Source organism: Aegilops tauschii, chromosome 1 (assembly GCF_002575655.3).
Source record: "Aegilops tauschii subsp. strangulata cultivar AL8/78 chromosome 1, Aet v6.0, whole genome shotgun sequence".
Taxonomy (NCBI): Eukaryota; Viridiplantae; Streptophyta; class Magnoliopsida; order Poales; family Poaceae; genus Aegilops; species Aegilops tauschii.
The window spans coordinates 482,408,900-482,422,925 of record NC_053035.3 but is presented as its reverse complement, the minus strand read 5'-3'; the positions used below and the strand labels follow the sequence as shown (position 1 = coordinate 482,422,925).

Here is a 14,026-nt window from a genome sequence, read left to right as displayed (position 1 = left end):
GATTGCTTCTACACGTTTTTAATACTCCCTGGCTGGAGTTTTAGACGCCCCTTGGCTGGCTGACATCAGTCGATTAATCTGTGACCACGTCTCCTGTAGATTGTGCTAGTAGCCCAGGAACAGATATTTGGATTCCGAGAGTCGTCGTGTCGGTATCATGTCATCTCCTTATCAAGATTACTATGTCTACAGTTATAAAGTTCAGGCCGTGCAAGGAGCTAGCTCGGAAAATCCATGAGAATTTCACATGAATTTCGCGAGAAACAGTTCGATTCAATTTCGACGGGAATCACGAAAAAAATAGAACACTCCGAAAAAGAGAGATCTACCTAACGCTCAGAACCAACCGGCCTGAATGTCGAAGCCATGCCCATGCATGCGTGCGTGTGTTTTTCAGGCCTTCAGCGTCATCAGAATGCTTCCCCACGTCACAAGCGATGATGTAAATCTTCTGGAAATTCTTGACCATTTCAGTTTGATATTTTTCACCGTCCCTTTCTTCTTCTCTCAACTCAACTCACCCAACATTCGTTGGCTCATCTGGATCCGGGCGAATTGCGCGTGAGCGCGACGTGCCAGCTTCACCAGCTCATGCGCATGCGGTAACCCCTTTTTACCTCGAGGGAACACTCCTGAGAAGCTGAGAGAGGAGGGTACATCATCATCATCATCATCATGTCGTTTTCCCGTTAGAAGAAAAGGCGGAATTCCCATGATCGGAGTCGGAGGAGCGTGATGCATGCCACGTCAGCGGCGCATAAGCTCTACGGTGGTTGCACAACGGCTGGGGATGGTCAAAGGCCAATTTCATATTCGCACTACCTCCTACGTACGCAATCCCCATCTTACTGCAACTTGAGAGCTGAGACACTACCTTTGATCAATGTTCTCGCTCACTGTTGAACCTAATTGATCCATGCATCAGCGTCTACCTCGGATTAGTACAGTGGTGCTGGGGAATTTCCATGTTAAGGTTCAACAGAAAACTAAGAGCATAATTAATTTGCTGCCAATATTTGGCAAGCAAACATTTGACAAAATTATAAGTTGCCAAATGTTGACAACTTTTTGTGAGGTTGACAAGAAAAGTCGATAGCCAATCAATCACTAGCCAGCATTTGGCATTTGCCAAATATTGGCATGCCAACTTTTGACATCGATCGAACCAATCTAACTTCACTTTTACTTTGTGGAATTTCTGGGGGCTGGCATTTCTTGGTTGGGGCTGTGGGAGAGTGCTCACAACTTGGCCACTTGGCCTCAAGTTCTCATGTCGAACTCGGATTTTTGGTTCCTACGCACGTACTACGACTTGTGTACTTTGCTCCAAATAGACGTCGCCGAATTTTCTTCTCCGTTCCAGACAAGCGGATCCTATCCAAAGTTGGTTGGGCAGTGCCATTCCGGCCAGCCTGACGTAGGGCACCTGCACGTACGTGCCGCACATGATTTTGTCGATCTGCTCGCATCCAACAGCAAGCAAAAAAAAAAAAAAAAAAAAAGAAGAAGAAGAGGAGGAGGAGAAACGACACAAGGATGCACGCATGCACCTATGTCATTTCGTTCGGTTTTTACCTCGCCCTTGACAACTCATGGGGTTCTCGTTGTTTCCCCACCGGCACCTACCCACAGTAGCGATCTATGTATATGCTTATTATTACATAGTACGTGCCGTTGAGTCGTGGCGTGTCATTTTTTGCAAGGTAGGTTTCTACTTCACACACCTAGGGGCCGACATGCCGACGTCGTCTTCTAAGAGCAATTTTAGCATAATCACACTGATCGATGCCATAATAAACGTCTGTGTGGCGATATTTGTCGAAAAGGGCAGTCTAGTTTTTTCAGGGCAAAGAGCGGTCTAGTAGAGTCATCATCCCATGTGCGATCGGCGTAATGAGGCCGCTCCAAATTAGGCCTGCGAGCCTTCGTTGTGGGGGAATATTTCAGAGTGCACTCTATCCCAAAAATAGTTTGATGCGAGCGACATTTCCCCCCGCCGCTACTCTTCCCTCCCACACCAACGCCCCCCCTTCTATGCCGTAGCGCTGACCACTTCCGTCCATCCTAGTCCATGCCGACGATGCATAATGGAAATATTTAGTTTGAGTTTGTGCATCCCTGCGAGTCTCCATATCGAGTTTGTGCATCACCTCGATAGCCTCAATATAATGCATATAAAGCGCGCTCTATATGGATATGGAAGCCTGCGCCAGCTATGCACAAACTCAAAAGTCACCATATTTGGCTGCCTCCACACATGGGACCCATTTCTCAATGGGACATCCGTTTTCCCTTACTTTCATGTCATCCCACGTGAGACGGGGGACCACGTAAAGTTTCCTTCCCGCCGCACACAACTACCATATGGAGTGTGCTCCCAAGGCAGCCCCGTGACTCCAAATATGGAGGTTTAGAGGCCAGATATGGAGAGTGCTCCACAAATTACAATGACGTGGCATGATATGGTGACTCTGCTAGAGTGCGTTTTTTAGCCGGAATCACCACATTCATGGTTATCATAGAGATTTGCCCATCGTGGCGACTTTGTTGAAGTTGCTCTAAACTCCTTGGGGAGCTCTCTACATTGACAAAAAGGGAGCGCTTATCGTCTTGGTTGTGGATTTGATGTGGGACCCGACACATCATCGACCTAGCATTCACTTTGACAGTAAGCATACACCTTGGGTATTCGTGTTGTTCATTAGGGTTGTTCTGGTTGTGTGTCGTTGCATCGTTGTTTCACATATTATAGGAAGGAGAAAAGGATGGCACATGTGGGGTAGAGGGTACGTTGGCTCAAACCAACAACACGAAAGAAACCATGAGCAAATAAACAACCAAATAAACCCTACTACAATGGAAACGGCTTCTAGCAGATGTGAAATATCATAGCAATTTGAGCACTCCAAGGAGAGGGGATTTTTTTGCAGGGTTGAAATGAATGAATCAACCTTCATAAGGAATGTATCATGATTAGTTTGTTTACTAATAACTTGGTGGTTGGCTTCCTGCGAGCGCCACGTGGGTGAGGTTAGCTCGTGATGATAAATCACACGTCACATGTCGTTGTTGCACTGATAAGATTCATCATGACATCGACTAAATTGCAGCTAGCACCAGCTTAGCTTGAGTGTTCCGGTGGCGAACCATACGTATAGTGTCAAAAAATATCTTACATTTTGAAATAGAAGGAGTACTATAGAAGAAGAAAGGGGGAAATCAGCTGCAACAAACAACCACCTGCCATGGATTACAAATATCCAACACAGTGCCATTTCATGATAACATCATAAGCCCGCTAGAAGAAACCTTCAAAGACAAAATGAATTGGCATCTAGAAAACTGATGTGCAAGATGAAAGGAACATGATTTATACAGTGCTAAATAGTACACCCCTCTTCACTCATCCATGTATTTACAAGCGTGTGGTCGAAAATAAGCACGAGATGGCACAATAGTTCCTATTTTTTCCACCCCTAATCAAAAGAATTTAAGCCTAACTATAGCTAGCTAGTGGTAGTACTTCATTATTGATCCCAAACAAGAGAGACTGGAGATCGAGCAGCAGCAACTCACATGATCTCAAGAGTCAAAAGGAGAAATCAAAAGAAGGAGAAAAGATTAACTCCTGATCAAACGGTTGTGCGTACGTCCGTAGTACCCCGTCCGGCATGCATCTTTGATTTTGCTCAGAGTAGGCTCAGAGCCAGAGCGCGCCGGCGTCCTTGAGTATGGGCACCAGCTCGCCGGAGATGTGCACGGCCATGAGCCGGTCGAGCCCGCCGAGGAGCCGCCCGCCCACGAACACCGCCGGCAGCGCGACGACGGCCTCGCCGCCCGCGTCCCCGGTCACCGCCGCGGCGAGCTCGGCCTCGTCGGCGACCTCGTGCACGGCGGGGTTCACCCCGAGCCCCTGCAGCAGCCGCTTCACCACGTGGCTGAGGCAGCACCCGCGCCTCCCCACCACCAGCACCGGGCTCTCCGCCACCGCCCGCCTCACCGCCTCCCCGCCGTCGCCCCTCGCCGCCGCGTCGGCGAGCCCGCCCTCCTGGCCGGCCGCGCCGTCGGCCTCGGCCTGCTCGGACCGCCGCGGCCACGCCGGCAGCCGGCCCGCGCTGTAGGGGATCGCCTGGTACATCTCGATCGGACGGCCGGGCGACGTACGCACACGATCGAGCTCTTCTTCCTCCTCCGCTACCTTTTGCGCTGGGTGCGTTGCGCAGTTTGCTTGCGTCCGTGGTGGTGCGATGGGCAATGGCCGTTGGGAGGCCGGATATATAAAGCGCGATGAGCTCATGGCGGGAAGCGGCGTACGTCACTCATCCGTCACTGGCGCGGGCGAGCGTTTCTCTCCTCGGCGGGGCCCACGCGGCGAGAGGACGACGGCGACCGCGGCTTTCTCGCGCCGGTCGCGGCGCGGCCGTGTGCGTGCGCATGCAAAGTGGTGCGACGCGGGGGGCGGCGTGACGTGGCGGTGCGTCAGCCGCGGTTGGGTTGCGGGGGGAGACCGCGCGGTGGTTCGGCGGGCCCGGCTCGTGACGGGGGCGACGTGGCCGGTGACGATTGCCGGGGTGGCTGGATCTCTCCTGGTGACTGGCCGGTGGGTCCGTGGGTGGCTGCCGTGCCGCACGAGGACGCCGTGGAGGAACTAGGATCAGGTGTGGAGGACGGGGATGAGGAGCATGATGTGTCCTAACAGTGATCTGTTTGTTTGTTTGTTTTTTTGAAAAGGAGTGGTCTGTCTGTTTATACCCAGCAGAGTGGTTTTTGAGGTGTGGTAGAGATATATTCTTAATTTTAAAATATACTATGAAATTGGGGACGCATTTTTGCTGCATTTTTTTTCAGGGAAAGCCATCATGATAGCAAGCAACTCTGGAGAGCTCTGCATATGATAGCGCAGATGATTTAATTCCTCTGGCGCAGAAGTATAACGTACCTCCGCAAGAGCTTTGCCGAATGTTCTTCTTCATAGCCCGCTGAAGGAGAATTCGAGTTATTTGATCCTACACCTATGCTGGATCTCATGGATGTTTCGGCTGAAGACCCGTGCACTCCCATCAAGGAAATGCCTTTTCCCGGCGATGTACTTGAGGAAGTGACATCTTTCATGGATGAGCTACAAAATCTTCACGTAGAAATGGATCGTCGATGAAAAATGGCAACATGTAGCTGGCCGATATGAGTTCAGTTTTGATGACGACCAGAGGGATGCTATCTTTCTCAACATAGAAGAGCCGAAGCAAGAGAAGAAAGGTTATATTGAGAAGAAAAACACCCGGGGAGCGTGCCTAGCAAATGCCATTCTAGCTAGAATGTACTCAGAAGCACAATGTCGTCGTGCTAGCCTTCCTCTCTGAAGCAAATTCTTACTGCATCAGCGACTCAGCAAAAGTGAAAGGTTGAATAAATTGAAACTCAACCTACCAAGAAGAAAACCTCCACTCGGCTCCGCATCAATGAGCCAGTGCAGGTATTAAAGAGTGGCATTGCATCGGTGGCCACTGAGAATCCTTGTCGAGAGATGATTCTTGACGGCATGGAAGAAGTTCTCGTGAAACATCACTCCAGAAGAGAAGTTGAACAAGATGTTCTAGAAGAAATGTCCTACCGGAGCCAAGGGCTCCATCCGAATAAAGAGAGGAAGTTGTCGTCCAACCCGGGCCTCCGGCCCTTGAGCAAGAACATGTGCAATATCCTCATGCCAAAGAGGCACCTATTTCAGTTGAGCCTAGTGCTCATGTCAAAGAACTTGTAGAAGCTTCCCAAAGTGCAACCGCCCGGAGAAAATACTATTTTTGCTGCTGGTACCTCTAGCATTAATACCTCCGAGTTCGCTGTCGCTCCATCTATTGAAGTACCTCAGAATTGTCTCTCTTCATTCCCCAGAAGTGCAAAGGAAAATCATCACACCACCTTGTCCATTTTCCCTCAGCCGTTTGTCCCCATGTTTGCAAGACGAAAGGCTCCTTGTCCATCATTCAACCATGCACTTCATCAGAATGTGACTTTCTTTTCAAAGAACAATCCATACCAAAGGGAGCACACTTCGCACTCTGCACGCTTTTGGTCCAATGAGTGGCAAATCTACTATACCGAGCTACTATGTGAGAAGAAGAGAATTTTTCATCATGAGTGCTTGGATATCCTTGACATTGAAGATTTCTGAAGAAATCTGATGCATTCTGCTTCAGATCCATTTGTTCCGAAGATATACGCTCCCTAGATCCGGTTGTTCCTTGACAAAGACCTCGAACGGCTGTACATGATAGATTCCTCTCATGGATATCTTCTACCACTGGCTCGTGGTCTGCCTACTGCTCCTCACAATGATTATGTCAAAGGTATTGTGGGCACCTCTTGACAAGATCCCCAATCTGAAGCTCCAACACATCAACTCCATTTCATCGAAAATCAAGCATCTTTGCGTGTTTGCCCTGATCCAGTGGCACAGATCTTCCTTCTGTCGCACACGAGCTAACCACCAGCCACCTTCAAACCATAACATTCTTGTTGGTCTACAACAAGCACTAGCGAATCATATCAAGCATGACCGCAAGGATAAAGCTTTGCGCTTTTGCTAAAGCATTACAGGCGCGAATAGCTTGAAGCTTTGGGCATTAGCAATAACTTTGAACAATGGTAAAATTTTCCATCGTCGGATGTGTGATGTTCCTCGCGGAAACTTTGTTTGCAAAGCAACTTCTCCTCTGCCACTGTCAAGCTATTCAGATGGGATCATGTTCACTCTCGTGACATTGTCGTCGACGACACTGTCGCATTACGTGCATTTGATCCAGGCTTGCAACGCCAAGATACTCCATCGGCCCAACTTCTCCTGTTGCCGACCAAGAAGCTGCTCTGATCATCGCCGATATTTCGACTTCCTCCTCGCTGTTGGATTCTTCATCGACGTCTTCCTCGAGCATGTAGATGAGTAGACTTCCACTGTTTCTCGACCTTTTTGATTACTTGTTGACTAAAGGGGGGAAGATCAATGTGTGAATATGTTTGTGGGTCCTTTGGCGGGTTTTGCCTTATAAAGTGGTGTAAAACTCTTAAGTTTGCGATCCTCTGTATGCATTAAACTCATTTATTCCTCGTGCATGCTTAAACTGCTATATTATATGCATGTGGTTATTCCTTAGAGATCACTGTTGGATGCATTGTATCGTTCCTCGCAAGTTTATCCAATATGCAATAGATGCCCTTGAATTCCAAGATATAGAGGAGATCTCCACTATTCAAACCTACCATGTGCATTTGCATTCAAAAGAAAATTCCTCGATATGCACATCTTTACGAGGGAGCTTCCTCTATATCTTCGAATTCAAGATCCTCATGTTTCTACTTTCAACTTAATTTATCCTCTCTTGAAGCTTAATTGGTATTGTTACATCAATCGTCCAAAAAGGGAAGATTGTAAGTGTATCTAGTGCCTCCTAGATAGTTTTGGATGATTAATGACAAAATAGTTAAGGGCCTAATATATTTGTGACTATACACCGGTGGAAGTCTCAAAGTATTTTGTTTAACATGAGAGTTATGACTCTAAAAATTGTAATGACAATGAATGTCTTGGAATGCTTGTTCTGGGAACAGTCAACTCGCAGAGAGGAATAAGTGCATAATGAAAATTGTGATTTCCTAGTTTCATTTTCTTCTATTTGAGTCATAGGTCAAAACATACTATTATGGGGTCTAAGAGAAAGTTGAGATTTATGTCTTCGGTGTGTACTCAATCCGAACCTATTTCTTCAGGTGAAGACTTGAAAATCTCTTTAGAGTGGATAGTTTTCCTTCAGTCTGACCGTTTTGCCACGTGTTGTGTGCAGGTTGGTGGGCATGTGCCTTTCTCAGAGGCATTGGTGATTTGGTGGTGCAACATGTCGGGCAACAACAACCCCGATAGAAAGGTTGTGGCCTCTCTCACCATGCTTTGTTAGTTTGAATATTTGGAATGAGAGAATTTATGTGTCTTCCGACACAAGTCCACTCTTCCACAGATCATTTTTGGTATCATCAAGAGGGAAGCAAGACTTTGGGCTATTCCGAGTGCGAAAATTTGGGTAGCATCGTTATGGGGGAGTAATGACCTCTAGTAATAATGGTTTTGCGTAACAAAATCTATTCTCTCTTTTTTTAATTAGTGGATGAGGCAAAAGCGTATGCCTATGTTTTAAAATAAAATAAAATAAAAATCATGCATTACTCATCGAATGGATATGAGTGTAGGCAAAGACGTGGCAGTTTCTTTTCTCTTTTCTTTGCAGGGAGAGAAGTGGCAGTTTCTAGGTCAACTGAACAATAGCCTCTACTGTAGAGACAGCAGAAGACAGTTAAACATGACTGGAAACATTCTAAAGCTGGATAGTGCGCCGTCCGGCGGCCGGTGTTGGGAGGAAGATCGTGTAAAAGCGCGTCGCGGTCGACGACGTGATTTTGGTGGGCACCTCCTCCACTCCGCTGCCTCCCCACTACTCCTATATCTCCCCAATTCGATTTGCTTCACTGCATGCCTACGTGTTCTCTGAAAAGATGGGCGATTTGAGCAGCAGCAGCACCTGGAGCCTTTTCTTTTTCAGATGCTCGCTCCAGTGACAACTCTCCTTTCATGCATCTCGATCACTCGATCCAGCTAGATCAGGATAACGAACTACTTCCACCGTTCTTAAATATAAGTCTTTATAGAGATTTTAAGATGAACTACATAAAAAACAAAATGAGTGAATCTACACTCTAAACTACGTATATATACATCTGTTTGTAGTTCATATTGAAATCTCTAAAAAGACTTATTTAAGAACGGAGGGAATACAAAGCTAGCAGCCGGTGACGTGGACAGGCGTGACATCCCTCGTCGATCAGGACGTACTAGCAATACACTACACTACTGAGTATACAATCGTATTGGTATATATATATATGTGTGTACATACGTACATACATACCTGGTCGTAAACATATACTCCTATGTACAGATCGACATGAATGAATGACGCGCGTGAGTGCGTGCGTGCCGCGATTGGTTGCTCCGTCTCCATCCAGAGGACGATCAGCACCACCTTTGCTAGCTAGCTTGTCCTGCCGTGACGTGCGCGCGCATGCATGCCGTCTGCATGACACGCATGACGACTTGTAATACGTACGTAACGTAACTGCTAGCAGCAGTTGAATACTACGTACAACGAATGGTGTATTTGTCTCGGCGTGCCGGCATCGGCCGCACATGTCACGTACAGTACGTACGACTTGGTATGCGTCGTCCTAGCTAGCTACATACGTGCTGCCTCCTGAGTTATTTGACCGGCTCTTTGGCCGGTCCATGGTTTCGGAATTTAGATAAGACGTCACGCATCACGGCATGCATCAGGTGTGCGTTAGTCACAGCTTCGCCGTGACCAATTCCAGCCCGGCCGGGTGGGTGCAAGTGCAACGACAGTGCATTAGCTTCTAGAAACATGACATTCTTGCACGTTAACCCGATGATCGATCGGTCCAGCTAGCTAGCTAGCTCGCTCTGGCCGGTCCGTGACGTGCGCCTTCACGTTTTCCAGAACCATTTCGGGCTAGCTTAGCTGGTTTCCTTGATGTATATGTTATGTACGCTTGTGTAGCTGGGCACGGAACGGACGGAGGGTCTGCGTGCCGCGCATGCGTACACGGTTGCGTCAGTGAGGCGTGTGCATGCACGCATGTCTGCCGGACGAGGAGCTAGCTAGCTTCCACGTACCTACGATTCGGCGGGATTTTCTCAACCCCCTACGCACCGATCTGACAGATGGATGGGTCGTCACGATAGGGACAACCGTACGTGATAAACGAACGGGAGTTATATATACATCGCGATGAAGGTAAGGATGAAAAGTTGACAACGATATGGTAGCAAGGTGCCGACGATCTTCGGTTTTCTTATTTTATTGTGAGGGTGTGCCTGGATCTCAGTCAAGTAAGAGCATCTACATCCACGTATAACAAAAATGAGCCCTCAAGCGCCCGGTGCAGTGACCGGGCACGCCGCAAAATTCACTTGTTACATCCGGACATCTCATACTAGATTTTTAAATCTATATAAAGACATGCAAAAAGAAGTAAAACCTACGCACTACGTCGATCCTAACTACTCCTCATCGAAGATCACGACGATCTCTGTACCCGGCTCCGGCTCCTCCGGCTGCTCCGCTCCGACCTCCTCAGCCTCTATCTCCGTGTCGAGTTCGGCGAAAAGCGCGTCGGGCTCCACCTCGCCGGAGGAACGCCTGATTGGTCTCCGCATAGGCATCATCCTGGATGGACTCCATGATGGCATGCTGCTCTGCCATCTCGTCGGACTGGGCGACGACGAACTCTGCATCCGCCTGCTCCAGGTTGAAGGTCGGCACCTGCCTGGTCCGGCTCCTCCGCATCCTCCACCTCCATCGGCACCAGCTCCATCTCCTCCTCTTCCCCCGGCTGCTGCTCCTCCTCCTTCGGCTCCGGCGAGTTCGGAGGCAGGCTGGCAGCGATGCGGGCTGCGCGCGCGGCTTGTCTCACCCAGATATGCTGCTAGATCTCGGCGCTGCGCTCCGGCGTGAGCATTGCGTAGTGCGTGATCTTAGTCCGGACCATGGCGGAGCGCCGGAGCGGGAGAGGAAAGAGGTGGATGGGCTCGGACTGGCGGCATGGAGAGGGGGGGAGTGGATGGATTAGGGTTGCGGGACTCCGGCCAGCTTAAATATGCCGATTTGCTCACGGGCGGCGAGCCGGAGCGGCGCCACCGCGGCGACGGAGGACACGTCCGTCGGACCGCCGGGTTTTTGGGCGAGTCTGCGTGGGACACCTTCGTAATTCCTATGTGGCGGGCGTGCCCGGGCGCGCCAGGTCGCCCCCATATTGCCTCATATTTGAGCTGGATATGTGGGGTGCCGGTCAACCCGGGCATTTGAGACTCGTTTAAGGAGCCCGTCTGGCTCAAAAAAACATGAAAGAACAGTGGACGGACGACCAGCCCCGACGTATGAAGCGGGTTTGAGGCGCCTGAATGTAGATGCTTTAAGACTTAACCAAATCTCAGTCAAATGCCAACACATATGAAAATGAATAAAACAATTAAGATTAGAAACTTGCACGAATCTTCATATAAGATCCCGCGAATACAGCATCGGCTGAGAGTCTCGTTCGAGTCAACTTACGTTTAGCAATCCGGTTATTATGGTCTATGGAGCCGATCGTGGTAACGAACTGCAAAATTAGCTAGCGGCGTGCTTGGCTGCTTGCTCTATATTTGCAGCAGTGAATTCTGTTGAGTATATTGTGTACATGTATATTTGTGTATAGGGTCTACTTTCTGTTTCCTCTGTATAGTTGAGGTTGTGGCCCCTCTCTGTACTTATATATACGTGCCTGGTACATCGATCAATACATCGCGATTGCACAGCTCACATCTTGCCCTTCTACATGGTATCTATCGCAGCACGGTCTTAAACCATAAGCCGCCGCCGCCGCCGCTACTCCCCGCCGCCACCACCAGCCGCCGCCGCCACCACCATCTTCTCGGTCGCCGCCGCTGCCGCTAGTCGCCGCCGCCCCCCACCACCGCGCCTTCCGCCGCTGCCGCCTCTCCATGACGCCGCAGCCGCCGATCGCCGCTCGCTTCCGCTCCCTGCCTCCACATTCCGCACCGCCACCCGCGCCGCGAACCCCACCCCACCCCGCCGCTTCCCGCGCCGCAGCACCCCGCCACCCCACCCCGCGCCGCACCACCTCTAACCCGCGCCGCGCCACACGTCCCAAACCCTAATCCTAGCCATGAGCTCCTCCTCCTCCACCGTATCCAACCCGTTCGCTGGTCCCGATGTCACCCTCGTCCGCGACCTTAACATCCATGAGCGTGTCCCAGTGAAGCTTGATCAAAACACCGCGTCCTACTCCGCTTGGAAGCGGTACTTTTCGCTTGTGTTCCGTGAGTACCTCCTGCACGGCCACGTGGACGGCACCGTGGACTCGGCCCTCATGATCAACGACGAGGAGTGGATGATCCTCGACGCCATCATCATCCGCTGGTTCTACCTCACCATCTCCAGCGACCTCTTCCACACCGTGGTGGATGACGACGATGACGCCTACGCGGTCTGGACCAAGCTCAACGGCCTCTTCACCAACAATAGGCTGCAGTGCAAGGTCCTTCTCCACGGCGAGTTTTATGGGTGCTAGCAGCTTGACTCGTCCATCGATGATTTTTGCATGCACCTCAAGAAGCTTGTCGATGAGCTCCGTGATCTCGGGGAGAAGATCTGCGACGAGCTCCTCATCAGCACCCTCACCGCCAGACTCAACGAGGATTTTGGGAACGCCGCCTTCAACCTCACCCTCATCCTGGAGCCTACCTTCGCTAAGGTGGTGGCGTACCTCAAGTTGGAGGAGCGCCGGATGCGGATGGCGCGGACTCGCGCAACCCATACCGCCCTCGTCGCTCGCACCCGCGGGGGTCCAGCCCCGCCACCTCCGCGCCCGACGCCGCCCCAGCCGGCGGCGCCCGCTTTCCCGCCCGGCTTCCGCCCGCCCCGGCTGCTCCCTTCCCGCCGCCCCAGCCGGCCGCCAATGGGGGTCGCCCCAGCGGCCATCTCGGCGGCCGCAAGCAGGGGGGCGCGCGGGCGCTCAGGGAGGAGCACCCCATCCGCCACAGCAGGCCTATCAGTCGGCCCCGTGGTACGCCGGCCAGAATCCATGGACCGGCGTTGTGCACGCCTACTCCATGCCGGTTCCCCGTGCCCCTGCCCCGGGTATTCTCGGCGCCCGGCCACCGTCGCACCAGGCGTTCTATGCCGTGCCGCAGCCCTATGCGGCGCCCTATGTGGCGCCCTCGGGCTGCCGCTGCTGCCCCTGACGGCCCCGCTGCAGCCTCTCCCGTCGGCGCCGTGGGACCCGGCCCTTCTGGCGGCTCTTCACACCGCCCCTTCACCATCCAGCTACACCGGCGGCGGCGACTGGTATATGGACACCGGAGCTACTGCACATATGGCCGCTTATCCCGGTAACCTCCACACCTCCTATCCCGTCCACACTTCCAACCGCATCACCGTCGGTGACGGCTCCTCTCTTCCTATCACTCACATAGGTCATGCATATTTTCCGTCTAACTCCACTCCAATATACATGTCTAATGTCTTAGTTTCTCCTGAGCTTATTAAAAATCTTGTTTCTGTTCGTTCTCTTACACGTGAAAATCCTGTTACCGTTGAATTTGACAAATGTGGTTTTTCTGTTAAGGACGCTCGCACCCGGATGGTGCTCCACCGATGTGACAGCCCTGACGAGCTCTACCCGGTTCACTCCGCCACCTCCACCACTTCTGCCGCCCCTGTCGCTCTCGCCACCGGAGTGGATCTTTGGCACGCTCGCTTGGGTCATCCCAATCCCGCCACCCTTCGTCATATACTTCGAAGTTTTTCTTTCATGTGTAATAAGAACGAGGATCACTCGTGTCATGCATGTCGCCTCGGCAAACATGCTCGTCTCCCGTTTAGGGCTTCTTCTCATGTTGCATCGTACCCGTTTGAGTTAATTCATAGTGATGTTTGGACCTCTCCTGTTGCCAGTAATACAGGCTTTCTTTATTATCTTGTCATACTTGATGATTTCTCGCATTATGTGTGGACCTTCCCGTTGCGCTGCAAGTCGGATGCTATATCCACTCTCGCCGCCTTCTACTCCTATGTTCTCACGCAGTTTGGTCGTCCTATTCTCGCGTTGCAGATAGATAACGGGAAGGAGTTCAACAACCTAGCTGCTCGTACTCTCCTCACCACACATGGCACGACTTTTCGTCTCACCTGCCCGTACACCTCGCAGCAGAACGGTCGCGCTGAGCGTATCCTTCGCACTCTTAGTGACTGCGTTCGGACTCTCCTCTTTCATGTCAATGTGCCTCCGCGCTTTTGGCCTCACGCTCTCGCCACCGCTTCACTCCTCATTAACATCCGTCCATGTCGCACTCGCGGGAACTTTGCACCTCATCACCTCCTCTTCGGTGCACCACCCTCTTATG

At 51.0% G+C, this 14,026-nt stretch overlaps 2 protein-coding genes across 2 annotated transcripts; one reads left to right on the top strand and one right to left on the bottom strand.

Moving 5' to 3' along the window:
* Nucleotides 1–3,348: 3,348 nt before the first annotated feature.
* On the bottom strand, nucleotides 3,349–4,268 carry LOC109771530 (monothiol glutaredoxin-S9). The gene has a single exon (XM_020330220.4). It carries the CDS (start codon nucleotides 4,136–4,138, stop codon nucleotides 3,701–3,703), a length of 438 nt encoding a protein of 145 aa, XP_020185809.1. The 5' UTR covers nucleotides 4,139–4,268; the 3' UTR covers nucleotides 3,349–3,700.
* A 7,519-nt stretch (nucleotides 4,269–11,787) lies between these two features.
* Nucleotides 11,788–12,192, top strand: LOC141039164 (uncharacterized). The gene has a single exon (XM_073506475.1). The coding sequence runs from the start codon at nucleotides 11,788–11,790 to the stop codon at nucleotides 12,190–12,192; it is 405 nt and encodes a 134-aa protein (XP_073362576.1).
* Nucleotides 12,193–14,026: the final 1,834 nt, after the last annotated feature.

Bases quoted from the DNA above. Each gene is read 5' to 3' on its own strand.
- LOC141039164 (XM_073506475.1), top strand. From the start codon at position 11,788: ATGAGCTCCTCCTCCTCCACCGTATCCAACCCGTTCGCTGGTCCCGAT.
- LOC109771530 (XM_020330220.4), bottom strand. From the start codon at position 4,138: ATGTACCAGGCGATCCCCTACAGCGCGGGCCGGCTGCCGGCGTGGCCG.